The sequence below is a fragment of the Zeus faber genome, assembly GCF_960531495.2.
Source record: "Zeus faber genome assembly, chromosome: 7".
NCBI classification, from domain to species: Eukaryota; Metazoa; Chordata; class Actinopteri; order Zeiformes; family Zeidae; genus Zeus; species Zeus faber.
The window spans coordinates 8,492,701-8,513,178 of NC_137203.1; the positions used below are offsets into that span (position 1 = coordinate 8,492,701).

The following is a 20,478-nucleotide window of genomic DNA, read 5'->3' on the forward strand; positions in this document are numbered from 1 at the left end:
TCAAATGTCGCAAGGTTTTTCCACGGGACCGTGCCACAGACTGAAACGGAAAATACCAACAAAAAAAAAAAACCTGAAGACTTCTCCACCCCTCTGAGCTCTGAGCGTGGAGCAGCGGAGACACTCGATCCGGACCACTCGACCTTCAGGGTAAATGTCAGAAGAAGGGCAGGCTCCGGCGGGGCCGAGTCAAGTTCAGCCCCTCTCTGGCACCGGTGGTGAAACAGGGCAAAAAGCAGGCTGAGGAGGACGTGAAGCGGCAGCGTTTTCTGGGGAAACGCAACAAAGCGCGAGTCTGCGTCACGTGACCTCCATCTGCAGACACTCTTCTCGTGGTTGAACTCGGGAAGGAGTCGGCGAAGTGTGTCGTCGCTTTACCACGCGGCGCCGACGGCCATGCATTGTGCAAACAAAGGCACAATGGCTGAGGGCTAAAACTTTAAACCATAGTCCAACTGCATGCACACCACTCCTGAACCCCCCCCCCCCCCCCCAACTCCTGTGTAGTACTCCTGTGTAGGACTCCTGTGTAGGACTCCTGTGTAGTACTCCTGTGTAGGACTCCTGTGTAGTACTCCTGTGTAGGACTCCTGTGTAGTACTCCTGTGTAGGACTCCTGTGTAGTACTCCTGTGAACACAGTGCCAGTTACATTCTGCTGCCATCCGACACCCCTCACCCATCCCCAAATAAACACACACACACACACACACACACACACACACACACACTGCTTCCACTCTACTGCACTCACAAATAGCACCCTTGGCTTGCCCACAACCGAAGCAGGAATAAAAAGGTCTTGGTCGGTAATGAGCTCCCACACACTGTCCCACTGTCCCGCTGTCCGCCCGGAGCCTCCAGACCTCCGATTCTCCGCCCGCCAGGAAGCTAGTGGGCCCCGGCACCAGCACCCGCACCGGCACCCGCACCCGCAGCCGTACCGGTACCAGCGCCCGCCATGTCGGACCAGTCGGCCTTCGACACAGACGTCTGGACCCTGACGCGGTTCATCATGGAGACCGGCCGCCAGACCAAGGGCGCCACCGGGGAGCTGACCCAGCTCATCAACGCCATGTTGACGGCCATCAAGGCCATCTCCTCCGCCGTGCGCAAGGCGGGGCTGGCCCATCTGTGAGTACCAGGAGCCGTGGGGCGTGACGGGAATCTGTGTGTTTCTGTTTGTACTGGGAGTGATTATGTAATGGGCAGTGGGGCAATTATATAACTGGCAGATTTGACGTGACGGTGATGATCGTGATTTCTAACCCTAATAAAAACCAACAACCCTCAATTGGCAGCACCGCCAGAGCATCGGTCTCCGGATTAGAACCAGTCACTGGGAGAGACTCACACTGAACCTGATTCCTAAAGTTGAAGGAGAACCTGACCCTGTTCCCACATATATACTGTATATATAGTAAAGTACATACTGTACTGTATATACAGTATATATATATATACACACACATGGTACTGTATATATATACTGTATATAAAGTATAGTACAAAGTGTACTGTAAATACAGTATACATAATATATACTGTACATACAGTACTGTATATACTGTGTGTATATATACTGTATATAAAGTATACTACATACTGTACTGTATATATAGTACATATACTGTATATACAGTACTGTATATAGTGGAAGTGGAACCTTGGAATTCACGAGAGCTTCCCTTTAGATCTTGAACTGTGTTTTAGTACATTACATTATTTATAAACTTGGTTTCTCAAATAGTAGTAGAGAAGTAGAAGCTGCATCTCCGCTCTTCTTCTTCCAGGCCTTGCAGGGGAAGACCAGTCATGCTGGTCCTAAACCCCCTCATCCTCATCCTAAATCAATTCTAACGGAACCCCGGTGGATAAAACACATTCGATGATTCGCTCTGGCTTTCTTGTTGCTTTTGTAAAAAAGTCGAGTCCTGGCGGGTGCTGGGGTCTCTCAAGTGACCTTCTTTTCGGAGGGCCGGCGTCGCAGGGGTCCAGCCGACCCTGCAGTAACAACCCCGAGTTTGCTTCTCGGCCCCGTCCTTTCCGGGCGGGGAGGGGCCGAGCCGTGGCGACTTTTCCACCATGAGAGGTGAAAGGTGACGCTCTGGTCCCCTTGTGAAAATGGGAATTTAGAATCAGGGCCGGGCCGCGTGACGTCTGATTTGAAGCAGCTTACAGGGATGACACAAACAGTTGCAACTTCATCCGAAACATGCTGTAAGAGGAGAGACTTGACAGAGGACGGCGACGGTGTGCGACCCCCACTGTCACGGTGGATTTGCTGCGGAAAACAAGGTTTGGTCAGTGCTTGACCAATGCCTTGATTTTAAGCACCAGGAGTGATCGGTTTCCTGAGATCTAAGGGAAACTTCTCTGCCCGTAGGTTAATAGAGTCCAGAACCAGAGACGACGGTCAACTGTTAAAAATGTGAATTCATACAATTTACAATATGAAATATAAAATGATATCTCTTTTAAAAGGGTAAAACAAATTCCAAATGCCAGGGAGCGTGTTCGCCCCAACGGCAGCTCGGGGGTTGATTCCACAATAATAATGGAGTGAAACAGTGTAATCTGGAGAAACTGCGGCTTTCCAACGTCAGCGGATGATACGGTTGTGTTTATCTCGTTTATATCTCTCGCGGAACACAATCGGAGTTGCACAACCTTTTGTCCGACGAAGCGCGGCGCTGAGGGATTGACACTGGACGACAGCCAAGGTTTTCCGGCGTGAATTTGCCAAGAAGGCGCATATCCAGGCTGTGGTTTCACACTTCCCCCTCGGTCCGACATCTGTAATCTGAGGACGGTGTTTGGAACAATCGGGGTTGTGCCGCGGCGGCTATTGTTAATGTTTTTCAGTAAGGTGTAAACTATTACTCAGAACCCTGAGCCCCATACTGCGGGAAGAGTGATGTGAGTGAACCCTGTCACTAACTGTGTTTAAAGTGCAAATCCATAAGACCGTCCGTGTTGGGCGGATTACATTACAAATCAAAGAATTAAATCAAAAGCTGTTTTTTTCCAGGTTTGCCACAGTCTTCGCTCACCTTCTTTTCTCTAACTCGGTTTTATTCGGATCGATTGATTTGATTCTTCTTGGTTACTTGAGGTGGGGGCGATATTTTTTGTTTTGTTCTTTTTTCTTTTCATATATGTTGGTTCGTATCGACAGTTTACTGACCATAACTAGATAAGCTGCTTTAGCCAATTCACTGGTCATTTCCCTCTTGCCCGGAAAGGTGGCCGACCCTGCCACCAACAATGGAAACAGCATATAGAGGAGCACATAATATATGCCCCTCTATATGCTATATACAGTATATACTGTATAGCATATATGCCATATATATATATGCTATAAAAGTATTTTTTTCCCCCCAAAAGAATCTAACGATTTACCACTTCAACTAAATTGTTTTAATATTACACCTACATTGAAAACACTATGACAGTTGAGGATGGCTTCAATTAATAACCGAGACATTCAGCTTTTGAAACCGTGGGGTTGGAGGTATGTGTGCATGTGCGTGAGACGTGCATATAGCCCACTCAGAATCTCTAATGAAGTTGCAATCAATCAACTGACCGAGCGGATCAAACGCAGCAGATCACGGAGAAAAAAAGAATGAGGGAGAGAGAGAAAGGAAGTGAAGAGTTAGATACTCTCGGGTGCTGCCGCACCCAAAGCCAAATCTTTCCAAACAGACCTGCTGCCATCTAGAGGATAAGTATGGATGTAAGCGAGCGACGCTTCAGCCCTCCTTCACATTCTTTAAGGTACATAAACTGCCCATTTTGTCCGTCACTCTTATGAATAAATAAACTACGGCACGCTACCTTTAGGGGTAAAATGGCTTCTCACACCAGCACCAAAAGGTACGAATGCGGCCTTTACACAGGCTACCGCATTGTACGCCTGAAGGTACGTTGCCAATGACCAAGGCCTGACTGTGGTGACTGTTGCTTGGCCCCGGCAGGCAGGGCCTGGCGGGCTCCGTGAACGTGACGGGGGACGACGTGAAGAAGTTGGACGTGCTGTCCAACGACCTGGTGATCAACATGCTGCAGGCGTCCTACAGCACCTGCTGCATGGTGTCCGAGGAGAACACGGAGCTGATCGTCACGCCCAAGGAGAAGAGGGTGAGAAACACCACATGAGGCCACGTGAGGCCACCGGTGCCTGGTGAGGTGTGGCTGCAGGCTCTCTTATTAATCTCACATCCCAATTAATTCACTTATCGGGTGTAGTGGGTGGTAGTGGGGAGCGTTCTTGGCGTTTACAGTGGGCGCTGTAGAAGTAGCCAGGTCGAACAAAAACCGGACATTACTTTAGACGGATATCAAAGCTGTGTGTCCTTCAATGGGAGCCCCGCCTCGCCGTCAGGAGAGAGAGTTTTAATTACTCGCTAATCCCCCGAGTCTCCCGCAGCTGCTTCCCCTGCCGGTTGCTAGCGCTGCCCCCCCCCCCCCCCCCACCTGCAGATGGCGCCAAAACCACTACCCACCACCACAGGCGTATTCCTTCCTCTGCCATGGTTTTGTGTTGCTTGTGACCGCACAGAAACTGAATCGCAGCCCTTCCTCATGCACTAATGTCCCTTCTTCAGTAGAGGGGGTCATTTAGTTAGGTAGTCCAATTTGAGGTCAAGATCCCCGACCCCAGGACAAACCACATCCGTGGAAAAATTGCAAACGTTCAACTGATGTCGCGCCAATTCAGTCACACGGCACAGAACCAGTCGTCAATTAACACAAACACACTGGTTAAAACAATCACAGATAGTGCGTGGCCCTCTCTCAGGCCTCATGCCGGCCCTTGGCCTTGGACCCTCATCTCGGCTCGCTGTGCCCCTCTCACATGGCGCCTGCTTCATTTTTCTTTTCTCGTAGGGAAAGTACGTCGTCTGTTTTGACCCCTTGGACGGCTCCAGCAACATCGACTGTCTGGCTTCCATTGGCACCATCTTCGCCATCTACAAACGAGTGAGTCTCAATTCGACAAGAGGGGGAGCGGCTGGGTCGTCGTCGTTGCTCCTTGGCAACCTTAATGTGCAGCAGCTATGAAAAAACAATCTGTTTTTCTTTGAGCAAAGGAAGATCTGCCGTTGTGAGTCCCTCCCTCAAAAGAGGACTCGGAGTACGATCATCTCTAACTGTACATGAAATACCCTTTGACTTTCAGGCGTCAGCAGAGCTTTGACGCTGCAGTTCCATTCCATTGTAACTATGGCAACGGAAGTCACAGTGCCAGCGCATGTTTGTATTGTTGTATCGTGGTGTTGCACTGGGTGGCAGTGTTTCCTACTAATTCGGCTTTGTTCTGATAATAATAGTAATTGATAGTTGATAGATACTAGTTAATATCTGTCAGTAGTTTTTCTGTGTCTCTGCAGAGCACATTTGATGTTTTTGTCTCAAGGACTTCTCTCAAGGATTTTCTGATTATATGAATATTTAGCGTTTGGTGAGGACCGAGTGAAGACAAACGGTTCCTCACAGTTTTTCCACAAGTCAGTCAACGTGCAGTTCCTCCTCAGAGGCTCATGAGTGTGCTCTAATCCAGATAATCCCTTGTCGTGACTGGTTCGTTTAGCATATGACTAAGGCACCGGGGCCCATTCCGAGGGGCCACTAGGGCTCATGGTTATACAAACTGAGCACTAGTCACTTCTGCCTTTCTGGGGAGTCTTTGTCCATGTTTGGTTCCAATATATTGACGTCTTATAGACCTTGAAACTGTACTTTGGATTATCGTCACATACCATAAGGTTGGAAAACACCCTGTTAGGACCCGACGCCCTTAAGACGTTTAGATGCATTTTTAAATCCCTAATCCTCATGTTTGTTTGTTTTAACTGAGTAATCGTCGCCATCGAAGTTCAAAATAACCTTTAAATCATTCGACAACACTGTCTTTTTTTTGTGCGTTTTCTCTATGACTCCCCGGTTATTCTGCCCTTTGCGTTGCAGACCTCTGAGGGGGAGCCCTCGGAGAAGGAAGCCCTGCAGCCGGGGAACAACATAGTGTGTGCGGGCTACGCCCTGTACGGCAGCGCCACGCTGGTGGCGCTCAGCACCGGCTCCGGCCTCAACTTCTTCATGCTGGACCCTGTGAGTGCTCCACACGTCGTTGAGGTTGAGGTGAAATGTCCCCGATTTGTTCCATGGGAGTATGACGGACTTGAAGAATTCAAAGGTCAGAGCAGATCAGAGATTAGAGGGTGCTGCTTCGACTCTTTGGGAACCTTGAAAAACAAATGTGTATCGGCAAAGTCAGGTCAAGTAGATTGATGAGTTTCCCACCAAAACAAGTTGTGCTTTTTGGCTTTGACGAAAACAGCTAAAAAATGAAAAATTTAAATAAAACATATATCCGCATACATACTGCACACCCACAAAACAACGCATAATATACCATATATACAGACCTTCTCACACACACACACACACACACACACACACACACACATACACACACATTTATATATATATGTACTTTTTCTAATTTCATAAGCCATACACATCAACATATAACTATGTTATAACTAAGTATGTCCCAATGTATATACTTTTGTGTTTGTGTTTGTTTGCATGTGCGTGCGTGTGTGTGTGTGTGTGTGTGTGTGTGCGCACATCTGTGTGTGTGTAAGAATGTAAGCGAAGGGGAAAACAGAATTGAGGCCTAGTAAATGTTTTACAGATTGAAATGAATGTTGGTGGAGGTGAGGCAGCAGCCTGCGGTGCTGTTGCTTTACAGCGTCTGTTAACCGCTCTCTGCTCCCATTTCCACCGTTGGCCTCAATAACAATTGCCATCTTCCCCTTAGTGTTGCTTTAATTTAATCTTTATGTAGGTTTAGTGCACCATATATCTTATTTTATGTGCCTATGATTGTGTAAGATGCCTGCAGATGTCAATCCTCCCCCTAGCCTGCCGGTGTTACATGGAACAGCATATATAACGTGCTGCACTCACACATGTTCGCCTACAGGTCTTATTTCAGACTTTGGACATGCCACGGACTCGGTTATGACACAAGACCATGCTGTCTGGGCTTTATTTAACTGCACTCCAGGTCAAAAAATTAATTTGTTAACTTAAAACTCATAAATGTTTAATGTTAAAACTCATAAATAAATAAAAAATACAAAATAAACACAAACAAACAAACAAAGAAATTTATAGCTGCTATATGTGTATTTAATATACATATATATATGTATATATATATTTATAAATATAAATAATGTTCTTTAAAAATTTCAAATAAGTAATATAAATATATATTTTTAATAAAAAATATTTATAAATAATATATAAATACATTTCAAATATATATAAAATTGTTTTAGTCTAGTTGTTTGTTTCTTTTGTGGGGGTGAACAATTCTATTTTTAAACCCCCTGAGCTTAGATTTTGATTACCTAATATGCACGTCAAAAAGATGAGCGTGCAAGCTGTTTATTCAACCAGTTGACCTGTTGAATTGTACTGTATTGATTTCCTCGCTCCCTTTATCACTGTCATTATGTTTGACTTGATGCTTATTGGAGTTTATAACTGATTTAAACCTCTCCACAGCGATGAACGGGCACGTTCTTTTATGGACACGTCCATAAAAAAATATGGTTACGATGGTATTTGTAATGTTCGTATTTATATTTACATGTAATATTTTTCTAGATTCAATTGTTCCTCATCCCGTTTCCAACGCTTTAGGCCATCGGCGAGTTCCTCCTGACGGAGAGGAACGTGAAGATCAAGCCCAAGGGAAAGATCTACAGCCTCAACGAGGGCTACGCCAAGTACTTCCACCCCTCCATCAACGAGTACCTCAAGCACAAGAAGTACCCTGAGGTGAGAGAGCACACATACACACACCCACACACGCACACTCGCACACACAAATTGGTGTATACAAAGGACAGAAACCCAACATGGATGCCCAAAATGAACGGCCCCAGATGGTTTGGGAATCAATACACTTTTCTTTTCTCTTTGTTGTTGTTGTTGTTGAATTTCGAGCTCGGGCCTGGAGCCGTGCAGAACGTTGTCCTAAAAAAACACTATCACCTTCAACACACATCACCAAACATCCAATTTCCTGTGCTGACTCATGGCTACACACACACACAAACACACACACACACCCATTAAAGCCAATCTTAGAAACTAAGCTTTCCTCACGCTTGTGCGATTCCTGACGAAGCGTCAGTGCAAATGAGCAGAATCAGTGCTTTGCGGACGCGATGCGGTCGATGTGTAACCGACCCGAGTTGGAGCACATGACGGCTGCAGCGCCAGGGCGCGGCGCTCAGGGGGCACCGGACACCGCGCGCCAAGCCAGGGGAGGGTCAGCTGAGCCTGGGGATGTCAACACACGGCGACAGGAAACTCCTTCTCACGCAGGAAACACGAGTGTCCCGACGGCCACATACGCCAGCTCAGCATTTCCCGGACGCCGTCAAACACATTGTCAGCGTTTACAACCAGCACAGCGCTGAATTAAAACTGCTTCCCGTCAGATAAAGCCTGTGCAATAGATGACTAAATTCTTAAAAATAAATAAATAAAAGGAATAAGATCGCTTGGGGTGCATCGTCATATCTCACGTGTCACTTAATTTAACATTTGAGGTCAAAGGAAATCATTTATAATCAGATTTTTTTTTTTTTTTACCCCTTTTCGGGGTTCTCCTCAGCACCCAACCAAACTTGATGGTAAAGACTTTATCACAGTTTCCCAACGTTTTCTGACTCTTTCTGAAGATTTTGAGGTTGCAGACCTCAAACATGTTTTGCGACCCTCATCCAACCACGAGTCACACGGGAGGTGCCCTCATCAGAGCTCGTTCACTGGGACGATCAAAGGAGCGTCACACAGAGAACGAGCACGGTGCGCGCGCGCGAGCGAGTGCATGTGTGTGTGCGTGTGCGTGCGTGTGCGTGTGTGTGATGTGATCATCAAAGTGCCTCCGAGCAGCGGCGGAAAAGGCCTGGCAGCCACCTCGCAGCGCCCAGCCCCGCAGCCGTACGCCGAACACCCCCTGACCGCAAGAACGCTCCGAGGCCAATGCACCGCGGCCACAGAAACCCACAGGGAAGCACCCCGAGCACCCGCAAGGCAACACCCACGCACGACCCCGACGTGCACAAACCAGTCCCAGAGAGCACGAAATGAGCCTGCACCCCTGAAGCGCGCACACACACATACAACCCGGGAGCGCAGAACCCGGGGGCCTCGGGCGCCAGGCAGGGGCCTGCGGGCCCGGAGCCGGGCCCCGAGGGCGGACGGGCCGACACCCTGCCTGCCATACCCCGGTCTGGTGGGAGACTATTTAACAGTTAACTGAGAACTGTTTACAAAAAAATGTACACCTCTCTCCCCCAAAATCATAGCTTCTAATCTGAATGTGTTTCCTTGTTTTCCTGTCTCCTGTTTCCTCCGTGTGAACAGGTTTTCTGTATAACTCTGTCAAACTACATTGCAGTGTGTGCACGCACGCACACACACACACACACACACACACACACACACACACACACACACACACACACACACTGCTCCCTTTAGATGACTAGGAGGTGACTCAGCAGGCACATGACTTATTCCTCATCACACATAGCACACCCAGTACTGTGCTTTGGACTATATTCTAGGATCTGCTTTTTTATATATATATATTATATATACAATTTACACTATTTTATATATATTTTTTTATTATTCTATAATCTGCTCTCTTTTAATCGTGAAACCCTAGATAAACACTTACTTTTGTCCAAAAAAACAAGTTTTTTTGGACAAAAGTAAGTGTTCATTTGTCGTGGTTGGTACAATGTCCTTTATTTCTCTCCTACCTTGTGAGGCAAGGCAGGTTTATTTATACAGCACGTTTCAACAACGAGGCAATTCAAAGTGCTTCACATCAAACATCCAAAGTTAAGACAAAGTGCAAAAGAACCATGTTATAAAAGGACATAAAATGCATAAAGTAAAAAAATAGAATACATGGAATGTATAAAAGTTACAGTGCAGGGTAATAAATGAATCAAAGAAACCTTGTTTACTTGTACGTACTTTAAACACTATGTGTTGAAAACAGATCATATAAATATGTTATAAATATATACAGATTATAAAATGCGGATACTGATACTGATATTACGATGATACATCAAAATTCTGATTGACCAGAATGCAGATTCAGACTCATTTCCTGTGCGATTCAATAAGAGAATATGGGGAACGCCAACTCTGTTTTGCAAATGTTACTGTTTGGTATTTTTCGGGTTGTTTTTAACTTAATCTTTCTTTCTATTTGATGATCGTAATCATAATATTTTTGTATATATGTTAATCCTCATCAGAAACGCATCAATCCTCACCATGGGACATTTCTTGCGTATGTAAATGTGCCTGGTGGAATTAACCCGATGCCATTCTGGTTCTGAAATATCTGAACCACAGAAGCGTAGAAATAGTCCCGTAAGAGGTTTACGAGAATTTCCAGCCGTGAAGTCAGTTACATTTCTGACCGTGTCACGCTGTCATTCTCACGGTACACTGACATCAGCGGTCATCTGGCGAACGCCTCATCATCTTTCTGTCGTACGAGGCTAAAATACAAATAATGGGGAAGTGGACGGGAAGCAGCTCTTCAGTTCCTGGACATTAAAACCCGCTTTGGGGTTCAGGAGGGTTTTTTTTGTTTGTTTTTTGTTTTTGTTTCATCTGACGTTAATCTTGTTAGTGTTGATGTGGGAAAAGTTCAGTTAGTCACAACAAGTGTGATGGTAGCTTGGTTTTGTTTTTTTAAATGTAATTGCCAAGAAATCACTTTTTTTTTTTTTACATTTTATTTTAGATCACCTATAAAAGTGACAAAAAATCTGCCAGTTCATAAAAAGTTTGCCATTTTTGCAGAGGTGGAAAATTCCAGGTTCACAAAATGAAAAGTCCTGTTTCCACGTTTTTGCTCCAGCCGTTGCACTGACACAGCTGGCTCCACGCGCTCACTAAATGAACTAATCCACAGGGTTGACTCAAAGTCCCAGGGCGGAATTTTGCTTTTCTGAACCCGGGTTTTCCACATCTGAACTTTGGGAGACACATGATATGCAAACAGGAAGTGGAATTTGAACTTAAAAAACCATCAATATAAAATGTGATCGATTGGAATACTGCGCCTGTGTGTCTCCCATGTGCAGGACGGCGGCGCCCCCTACGGGGCCAGGTACGTGGGCTCCATGGTTTCGGACATCCACAGAACCATCGCCTACGGGGGCATCTTCATGTACCCTGCCAATGAGAAAAGCCCCAAAGGAAAGGTAACCAATGTACTGCCCGAGGGAAAGTCACTGACGTACCAATACAGCCCGAGGAAACTTTCTTCCCTTGCATTCTTGCCAGGAGCAACAACCCCGCCACAAACAATAGAAACAGCATGCAGATCACATGTATAACATAAATACGTTGAATGGCTGTTTTTCTAAGGTAAATAAAATATGAGATATTTTTCACAAAATAATCTTACAGATTATCGCTTTAATCAACCTTGTGAAGCCAAAGAGAAATACACTTCCATGGATAATTAGGTTAAATTATATTAATATTTATATTTGTTAAAATTTTATATATCCGTTGAAGCCCATTTTTTTTTAACAAATTGAATCGTTATCACTATTAATAATACTATATTATTATTATTATCAATCCGATCTGAAGAGACTTGTGTGTTTACTCCGACCATTTCTAGAATTACATGTAACTGTGGTTTTTAAAGGGAGTCTTCGGCCAACTGTGCCACTGGCATCAGGCCTGTGAAGAGAGGCTTCCAACTGGCTCTTAAATTGGCTTTTACCTATAATAAAATAAATAAGCCAAGCTCCGAAAGCACCGGCATGGCCCTGATATCTGGAAACTCCACAGTCCACCGATGAACCCTCTTAAGCTTTCTGGATTTTCTACGTTAGAGAGAGAGAGACAGAGACAACTTTTGAAACAGAAAGTTTTTGAATTGTATGTGTATTTACGGAAGAGGACTAGGGCCATGCCCAAATTAATATTATCATGTTGAGGTTAATCTCGGAATTCTGAGGAGGTACAAAGTCATAATTTTAATCACAAAGTCATAAAGTTTTTGAGCGATGTTTGTCATTCTATCCAGGCTACTGTCTATAAAATGTACATTTTAAATGGGAAATGTATTTTCTCATCTTCAAAATCAACAGCCTTGAGGCGGTATCTTAATAGGAATCCAAAGAAGCCTGTTTAGAAATGTGTGAGGGAGGCTCTGCCGGTCGAAGCACCAGCGGCATCTCTGATGACAACATTGATAAGAAACAGTCAGCTCAGATTTACAGTCTGCCAGTTGCTCAATGTTACATTATTATATTATTAATATTATTACTACTTCTACTATTACTATTATTATTATTGTTTTTCACTACTACTACTACTACTACTACTAGTGTTATTATTATTATTATTATTATTAATAATAATAATAATAATAATAATGTTATTAATATTATAATGATTACTATTATCATTATCTTTTTTATTATTATTTATTATAAATATTATAAATGTAATATCGCCAATGGTGGTCCAGCTGATTCTTTGTGTTGTACCATAGTAGGGTTGCCTAAAAAATCCTGGAGTGGAATTTCACTTTCTGAACCTGAGTTTTCCATCTTTGTGTTTTGCCTTAAAAAAAGTGCCCCCCCCGCCCCCCCCCCCCCCACCTACTCTCTTTCTGAATCCTCTGTTTTTCGGAAGCTGCGGCTCCTGTACGAGTGCAACCCCATCGCCTTCCTGCTGGAGCAGGCGGGGGGCCTGGCCACCACCGGGACCCAGAGGGTCCTGGACGTTCAGCCCGAGAGCCTCCACCAGCGCGTGCCCTTCGTGGTGGGCTCCCCCGACGACGTCACCGAATACCTGGCTTTTGTCAAGAAGCACCAGTAGATGTTCCCCAAATCCCAGTGCACCTGGTGGAGAGGCCTCTCGCGTACATAAGTCATGTGTCCTGTTGTTGTAATAGTCATTTAACGTGGCGTCCCGTCCTGCTGTTTGTTTGGTCACATCCTGTCTCTCTGGGAGACCCGCTAGTGCAACGCCCCTCCATGTGCATGTGGACCCCCCACAGTGACAGTGCGCCACCGGGTGGGGTTTTAATATTTCCGCAAATATCAGAGTGCCGACCATGCCTCCTGATGCCCAAATCTATTCAAATAAACCAAACTGAACTTTACTGAACTTACATAAACTTGAGCTAAGAAACTTCAGACACAGGACTCCCATCGAAACGCAACGGGTTCACTTCACTTCCACATTCATTTATATCTGCAGGCGATCATCAAAATGCAAGAACTAAGGTACTTTTTGAAGTTGTGAATAAATGTTCTTGTTCAAGAGCACAGGAAGTGTGTATTAAATGATAATTATTATAAATAATAATAAAAAATAGTATTATACATATAAGTATGATAATAGTTGTTAGTACTATGATAATTATTAATGAACTAATGTTATCAAGGACTGTGTGGGATTCTCAGAGCTTCAGCCCATTAACACACTTTACAGCAAAATGGATTTACTGGACCAACTGCTATGGCGCAGTAGGTGTAGGGTCGTGTTGTTTGTTTTATGTTTTTAGAGGATTGTACCTGAGCTGGTGATGATGTGGCGCTTTACATCACAAACACTGATGTCTGGAGAAATGAAAAAGTACCCGGTATAATGTTTCTATAATGCTGTCTCCAGAATTCCAGTCCGCCAAACTAAACTGACCCAATTTTGAATTTGACAACAGTCATAAATGTCCAGATAATAGTAAAAACACACCTTTTGACTTTTATTGTAAAACCCGCCAAAACTCCCGGCGAACCATGCACCCGGATTTAATTTGTGATGTAATCGGGACGTACGAAATAACTTTCCACTGCTGTGTCCTCTGAGATGTTGTTGCAGACTGCCTGTATGCGGCAGGTGCAGCCAGGACACCCAGAGTAAATACAGAAATAAAACATTGATTTCAGTCTCAACAAACAAAAACCCTGGGATTGTTCTGGCTGTGATGGCCAGTTCCAAAACAGGCCGCGCCTTCTCAGAACTAAGTGGACGCTTTCCTCTCTTTTCTTTGTTGGATCATCAAATCAATTGATAAAAAATAAACAAAGTTATTTTTGACCCAGATCTTGCAGCATGGAAACAGAACTGTTTGTCAAACGTTTCTCATTCTCAGACACCCAACCACCCAGTCCCCCACCTGTCCCTTCCCAGAGGAACATTTTCCCCCAGGCGACTCGTGCCATGAGTCCATAGATCAGAGCTCAAAGGGTGCATGTACATATCGTACACAAACACACGTGCCCAGAGAAACCCCCCACGTGACCTTGTTTGACGGTAAACACGTTCCCGGGGTGACCTGAGCCGGGTCACTCGTCGAGTTTCGACACAAACGTGGAAGCTCCTTAAACAGTAGTGGGAGTTTTAAACCAGAGCGTGGCACGCCTTTTAGAATGGATACACGTCGCTCTCAAAAGGGTGAATAATCCTTTCAGGTCCTGTGGCGCTGGAGCAACAGGCGGCCGCTGTGTGATGAAGGAAACATGTGACCGTGTCTCGCCAGTACATGTCCCGGCGGCACCGGGGTTGTTATGAATGACAAGCGCTGTTGGATCCAAACCCAGAAACAGATCACACGTTGCCTGGAGGTCTGGATGGAACGGCAGCAGAAAACACAAAAATTGATTTTTTTTGGGTTCAATGCGGACGCCTTAATATATACATACAGCGATTTTATATGCGATAGTCAAGTTAACTTGGCCTGGAATTACTTTTCTTTATATGGTCATGTTATTTTGAAATTGGCTATTTCTTGTACGTTTGTCTATGCTTGGTCCCCTCCCAGATTGCTTTTTGTCAGTCTGTTCACCAAATCTTTACCGCAACAAATTCCATGTGTCAAAATGTACAAAACATTAATGATAATATTCTGCTTCTGATCAAGTTGGGAGCCATTTTGTAAGGCTGAAGGATTTGTCATTCAAATGTTGAGCTATTACGCAAAGGTTTATGAAATGTCTTTGACACCAGACTGGTTTACAATCTTAACAATCATTTGTCACAGCTGCAGGTCATGAGACCTTCTCTATGGAGGGAACACAAGGCATTCCTCAGACTGCTGCGCCACTTTATTTTCTCTGGATACATTAACAAATTAAGAGTCCAAACAATGCCACAACAATTGAGAAAAGAGAAGGAAGGAGGTCCAGGAGCCAGAGCAGTGTTTGACAAATTTAATTGACCACAGCAAAAAGTAGAAAATAATTGTAACACATATAGATCACACGATCACGGCAACTGTTAAGACAACACTTAACAAGCAGCATTAACATATTTACAAAACAAAACTAAAACCTCCTTCGATGGATAAAGTGGCGTAAAATCAACCAAGTTTAAAAATGACACATTCCCTCTAAAAAGGTTTCCGCGTAAACTTTGCAGAACTTCCTGCCAGCGTGGTGCTAAACTCAAGCCCCGAGTCGGGCTTCGATAAAACGCGGCCAGCTCCGCCCAAGCGCTACTGGGACGTCACACCAGCGCCCGGTCGCTAGATCAGAGGGTAGCTGGCGGCCGTGGCGATGCCGCAGTGGTTCTTCCGGTCCTTTGCCATGAGGATGTAGCCCTTGTTCCCCCAATTCTCACTCCAGCTGCGAGAGCGGAACATGACGTGAGGTCAAACATCGTTCCCCACATGGTGTGGAAGTCAATTTAACAAGCTTGAATTAAAAAAAAAATATATATATATAATTCTGATTGAAGTAGTTAGAATCCCAAGTACGGCATCAATCAAACAGCACCCACATAGCCGTGCCGTGGTTATTCAGGCTGAGCCTAAAATTTAACTCAAGGTTTATATTGACAGTAATCATCACGTTCTGTAATAGTTTCCTTCAAAGCTAGGCAGATAATTTCATTTTAATGCAGTGCATGCCTTTTTTGCGATTTCTGTACATCTTTCTATAGTCCTCAGCGCTCACCCGGCCCAAAAGTGGACCGAGCGATGAGCGGCCGCCTCACCTGTTCTTGACGATCCAGTACTTCTTCCCGTCCGCATCCTCTCCCTGGAAGCCGTATCCCACCACCAACACGCCGTGGTCCAGCTCCTCGCTGCTGCACTCCTTCTCGTAGTAGATCCCTGCAGCACGCACAGCCCAGTTAGGAACACCAACGCCCCAAAAATAAAGGAGGCCAATATTCATCTCTCACGAATCCAACAACAGAGACAGCGCAGCCGCCGGCCCTGCCCGAAAGCCAAATCGGCCGCCAGAGTTTCACGAAGCGGCGAGCTCACCGGATTGGTAGAACTGGAAGGACTCGTGGCCGGCGTCAATGGCCACCGACACGGGCCCCACGGCGGCCACGGCCTTCATCAGCGCGTGCTCCTTGCCACTGGGGATGTCCACGAAGCCGGTGTCGTTGGCAGAGTTGTACTGGGGGTCGTAGTGGCACGGCTGGTCGTCCTGGGGATTCGGAGAGAAGACGGCGGAGAATGTGAGCCACCAGGAGACAAGACTTCTGCGCCAAAAATAAACAAACACTTCAAATGAAAAGACGTACGGTTCCGATATAAGGGTAAGCGTTCTCAGAGTCCAGGCCCTGGTTGTCCTTGATGTACTGGAAGGCCTGGTCCATCAGACCACCGTTGCAGCCCTCGTTGCCCTCGGGCCTGGAGCAGTCCACCAGGTTCTGCTCGCTGAGGGACACCAGCGTCCCGGTCTTCCTGAACTCCTGGCCCTCCATGGCCCCGGTGGTGCTGAAGGCCCAGCAGGAACCGCACTGGCCCTGGGGGGTGGTAAAAGGTTGCGTTAATTCACACCGCTAATCTCATCAACTCCGTATTTGGATTTTACGGATTATATAAAGAGTAAAAGTGCCGGAAATCAAACAAAGTGTCATCGGCCTGACTTCATTCAGGGTGAAGATTAATAAAATAAATAATGGTATGGCGATTCTTTACTCGACACACACACCATTAACGTAACACTATGGCTCCTATACTTCTTCCACCACACCCTGTTTACAACAGGGTGGTTGGACTGGTTTCAGCTTACACACAGCTGTAAGCTATGTGGAGGGGGTGGGGGACAGTGGCAAGTGTGTAGAACACAGATAAAAACACAACCCACCACTAATCAGTCTGTCCCTCCACAAACACCAAGTCCAATAAACAAGCGTTTCCCCTAAAAGACCACCACATGTAGTCCCGTCGTACCGCTTGTATTACCTCCCTACGGATCAGACCATTCTGGATCCATGACAACTCTGTGCATTTCGTTTTTATGTTAATACAGCTTTTATATTTCTGCATTCGTGGACACTTTTTCCACCAAAAAATGAAATCCTGCTAATAGTTTATAAATGGCTCTTTTGTCTTCTTCCCTGAAAGACTTCCGGTGAAGATTCCCTTCCTAAATTCCCAGATCGCCCAGCATGCAACTATGAAAAGTTCTGCTGCGGCACAGAAGACTAGTTAAGAGCCACTAAACCATGACATAATTACCTGGTCTTTAACGGGCGTGACGTATCCCTTGTCTCTCCAGTCCACGGAGCGGGGGGCCTCCAGGAAGTTGGGCTCCATAAACAGGGACCCCTTGAACTTCCTCTCCTGCGGCTTCTTGTGCTTGTAGCCGTTCATCACCTGCCTGAACTCCTCGTGCGTCTGCAGAAAGGCATCGTGGGTAAGCAAGCGACGCGGCCATCTGGACCAAGCGCAGCTCCAACAACTAATTTGGTGAATGCCAGCGTCTGGGGGGCCCCGGTAGTACCACGGGGGTCCACTTTCTCTCTCGCAACATGAGGGGGACGCCAGACGCCGAACAACGGGACGAGGCGTTCAGTGGGTTCTCACCATGTCACCGAAGTGGTTCATCCCCAGACGGAAAGAGTGCTTCCCCATGGAGTGCTCCAGGTTGTGCAATTCAATTTTCATCAAGTTCTTCTCCCAAATCATCCTCCTCCAATTCTCCTCGCTCTAAAAAAAACGAGACACAGATCTCTTGATTAATATGGTGCAAAACAAACATTCGGAAAATAAAAAACTGCACATTCATTATTATAAACAGATGCCCACCTCATGGTAGTCCTTACTGTGCCAGCCCTTCCACAGGGTCCAGTGGTCGTCCAGGTGAGGATCCAAGCTGGGGGCTGAGAGGACGCCGCTGAGGCATAGTGTCAACACTGCAAGGGGCAGCATCATGGCGTCCTGAAGGAGATGGGGGGAAGAAAAATCCAAGATGAGCTACATCTGCAGATTGCCGTTTGTGAGGCGTCTGTTGTGCAAGTCACTGAGTCACTGCACTACAACGCTCCGGCGGCTCATCCCCAACTCCCCCTCGGACGCAGAAGAGACGGGATCCGAGGTTGACGTCAACGTGGTGCGTTCTCCGGCGCCGACCCCAATCAGACATCCCAGTAACGAGAACACCCCTAAAAAAAAAACACACGGACTAACCACGCATGGAGCTGGATGGTGATCCACGCATGAGCAATAACCTGTTTTTAAAAAATAATTAAAAAAAAAAAGGTTTAAATGTTTTAGGCCCGATTTTTAGGGTTAGGGCGGACACACACACACACACACACACACAAACTTAACTTCGACCGATATCGACAGCGGGAGGTGGGAGAAACGGAAGAAACAACAACAAAACAAGGACACTTGTTTCGTGCAGAGTCACGGGACTGCCGAGGAAGAGGGAGGAAGAGGAGGAGAACAAAACAGGAATCCTAACCCGCAGCCAGGAAAGGGGGGGGGGGGACCGGACCGGCCATTTTTGCCTCCCTTCAACGCTGGGTACGATTTTGTTTCCCCCCCTCGTGGATCGACGAAACGGCGACGATAAACTGACCGAGCGAGTAAACAAACCGCGAAGAATCACGAACCCACTCGAGCCGAGCGCTCGAAAAGCCAAAGAAACAAAAACAAAAACAAAAACAAACAAACAACGACGACGACGACGATTTCGCATAAACATTTCGCGACACGAACGACACAAAGAGACCCGCACACGGCGTTCCCGGGCGCGGCCGCCGCGGGACTTACTGTGCTCTGCGTGGGACGCGGGGGCAAAAACAAGCTCCAGCGGCCGCGGCGCTCGGCTCTTTTAAAGGCCGTCGGACCGGGGGGCGGGGCGGGGCTGCCGGACGCCGCCCGCTGATTGGTCCGCCCGCGTGTCTGCGCGTGTTTCCTTGGGCCGGGGGCCCCGCCCCCGCGTTTGCGACGTCACCACCCGGGCACGTGATCCAGCCGCACGTGACCGTCTCCAGCCGGGGGTGACATCCAATAATACCAAGCAGAGCAGGCGCCGACGCCCCCTCAAGCTGGACAGTAAAAGTGGGACAGAAGGGAACAAATACACACGGCGCGACATTGCTGTGTACAAGTGAAAGCGCCACGTTGCCATTTGTACTAAAACTACATAAGCACAATGAAATGTGCTTAAAGTGCTTTTACTTCATTTTTTATATAAGTATTTATTATTATGATTATGATGGTTATTCTTATGATTATTATTATTATTGTTATTATTATTATTTATTTTTTTATTATTATTATTATTATTATTATTATTATTATCATTATTATTATTATTATTATTATTATTATCATTATCATTATCATTATTATTATCATAATCATCATCTTTTATTCTTATTATCATTATTATTACTACTACTACTAATACTACTACTACTAGTAATAATAACAATAACAATAATAATAATAATAATAATGATAATAATTATAATAATATAATATTATTATTAATAATACATTTTTTGGATTGTTTGCTTCTGTTTTCCCTCCCTGTTTGGGTATGTATGTCTGGGAAAGTTGACTGCATAAGTATTAATCAGATAAGACATTTATGAGTCATATGACTGTACAGTATTCTACTGTACGTTGAAAAGACAGATTGAAAAGGAAAAACGTGATAAAAACGTAAAAAAATAAGTAATATTACTTCTCATGTCCAGTGCCCTAATATAACAGATTCTAAAATACAGCATGGCGTTGCATAAATGATTTGGCTTGGTTTTTTATTTATATATAAATATAAATCCTAATAATAAAAAAATAAAAATAATAATAATAATAATAATAATAATAACAATAATAATAAAACACTAAAGTAACTGTGTTAGAAGACTGTGTTAGTGGAGTAAAAGTTAAAGTCTCCAAAACTGAATATACCTCAGTAGGTGTAGTTACTTCAAAATGTACTTATGTCCTTACAGGAACAAAGTGTTTTCACTCTGTCACTTCCCGCCACTGGTTATGCAGAATTGAAATTATTTTGACTCTCGAAATAATTCGAGGTTGAGATGTCTGGGAAATAATTAGAGTTAGATTGATTCCAAAAGTGGTCATACGGGCTGGTAAAGCTGTGGCAGTGAAAGC

General features: G+C 45.3%; 2 protein-coding genes across 2 annotated transcripts; one reads left to right on the forward strand and one right to left on the reverse strand.

Annotated features, from left to right (window-relative positions):
* The first annotated feature begins 810 nt into the window (after nucleotides 1-810).
* Nucleotides 811-14,204, forward strand: fbp2 (fructose-1,6-bisphosphatase 2). The gene is made up of 7 exons (XM_080003749.1): nucleotides 811-1,133; nucleotides 3,983-4,145; nucleotides 4,896-4,988; nucleotides 5,976-6,116; nucleotides 7,725-7,862; nucleotides 11,216-11,335; nucleotides 12,789-14,204. Exons 1-7 carry the CDS (start codon nucleotides 961-963, stop codon nucleotides 12,972-12,974), a joined length of 1,014 nt encoding a protein of 337 aa, XP_079859875.1. The 5' UTR covers nucleotides 811-960; the 3' UTR covers nucleotides 12,975-14,204.
* Nucleotides 14,205-15,295: 1,091 nt separating this feature from the next.
* On the reverse strand, nucleotides 15,296-19,183 carry ctsla (cathepsin La). Its single transcript, XM_080004120.1, has 8 exons — nucleotides 19,120-19,183; nucleotides 18,148-18,279; nucleotides 17,926-18,048; nucleotides 17,578-17,736; nucleotides 16,635-16,859; nucleotides 16,369-16,537; nucleotides 16,095-16,212; nucleotides 15,296-15,724 (listed from the first exon to the last, which is right to left on the reverse strand). Exons 2-8 carry the CDS (start codon nucleotides 18,271-18,273, stop codon nucleotides 15,625-15,627), a joined length of 1,020 nt encoding a protein of 339 aa, XP_079860246.1. The 5' UTR covers nucleotides 18,274-18,279; nucleotides 19,120-19,183; the 3' UTR covers nucleotides 15,296-15,624.
* Nucleotides 19,184-20,478: the final 1,295 nt, after the last annotated feature.

Coding starts and splice junctions, on each gene's coding strand:
- ctsla (XM_080004120.1), bottom strand. CDS start 18,273: ATGATGCTGCCCCTTGCAGTGTTGACACTATGCCTCAGCGGCGTCCTC. Junction 18,049..18,147: donor ACAGTAAGGACTACCATGAG/GTGGGCATCTGT, acceptor CGTTTTTTTTAG/AGCGAGGAGAATTGGAGGAG. Junction 15,725..16,094: donor TACTGGATCGTCAAGAACAG/GTGAGGCGGCCG, acceptor CCGCTCTCGCAG/CTGGAGTGAGAATTGGGGGA.
- fbp2 (XM_080003749.1), top strand. CDS start 961: ATGTCGGACCAGTCGGCCTTCGACACAGACGTCTGGACCCTGACGCGG. Junction 4,989..5,975: donor TCTTCGCCATCTACAAACGA/GTGAGTCTCAAT, acceptor TTTGCGTTGCAG/ACCTCTGAGGGGGAGCCCTC. Junction 6,117..7,724: donor ACTTCTTCATGCTGGACCCT/GTGAGTGCTCCA, acceptor CCAACGCTTTAG/GCCATCGGCGAGTTCCTCCT.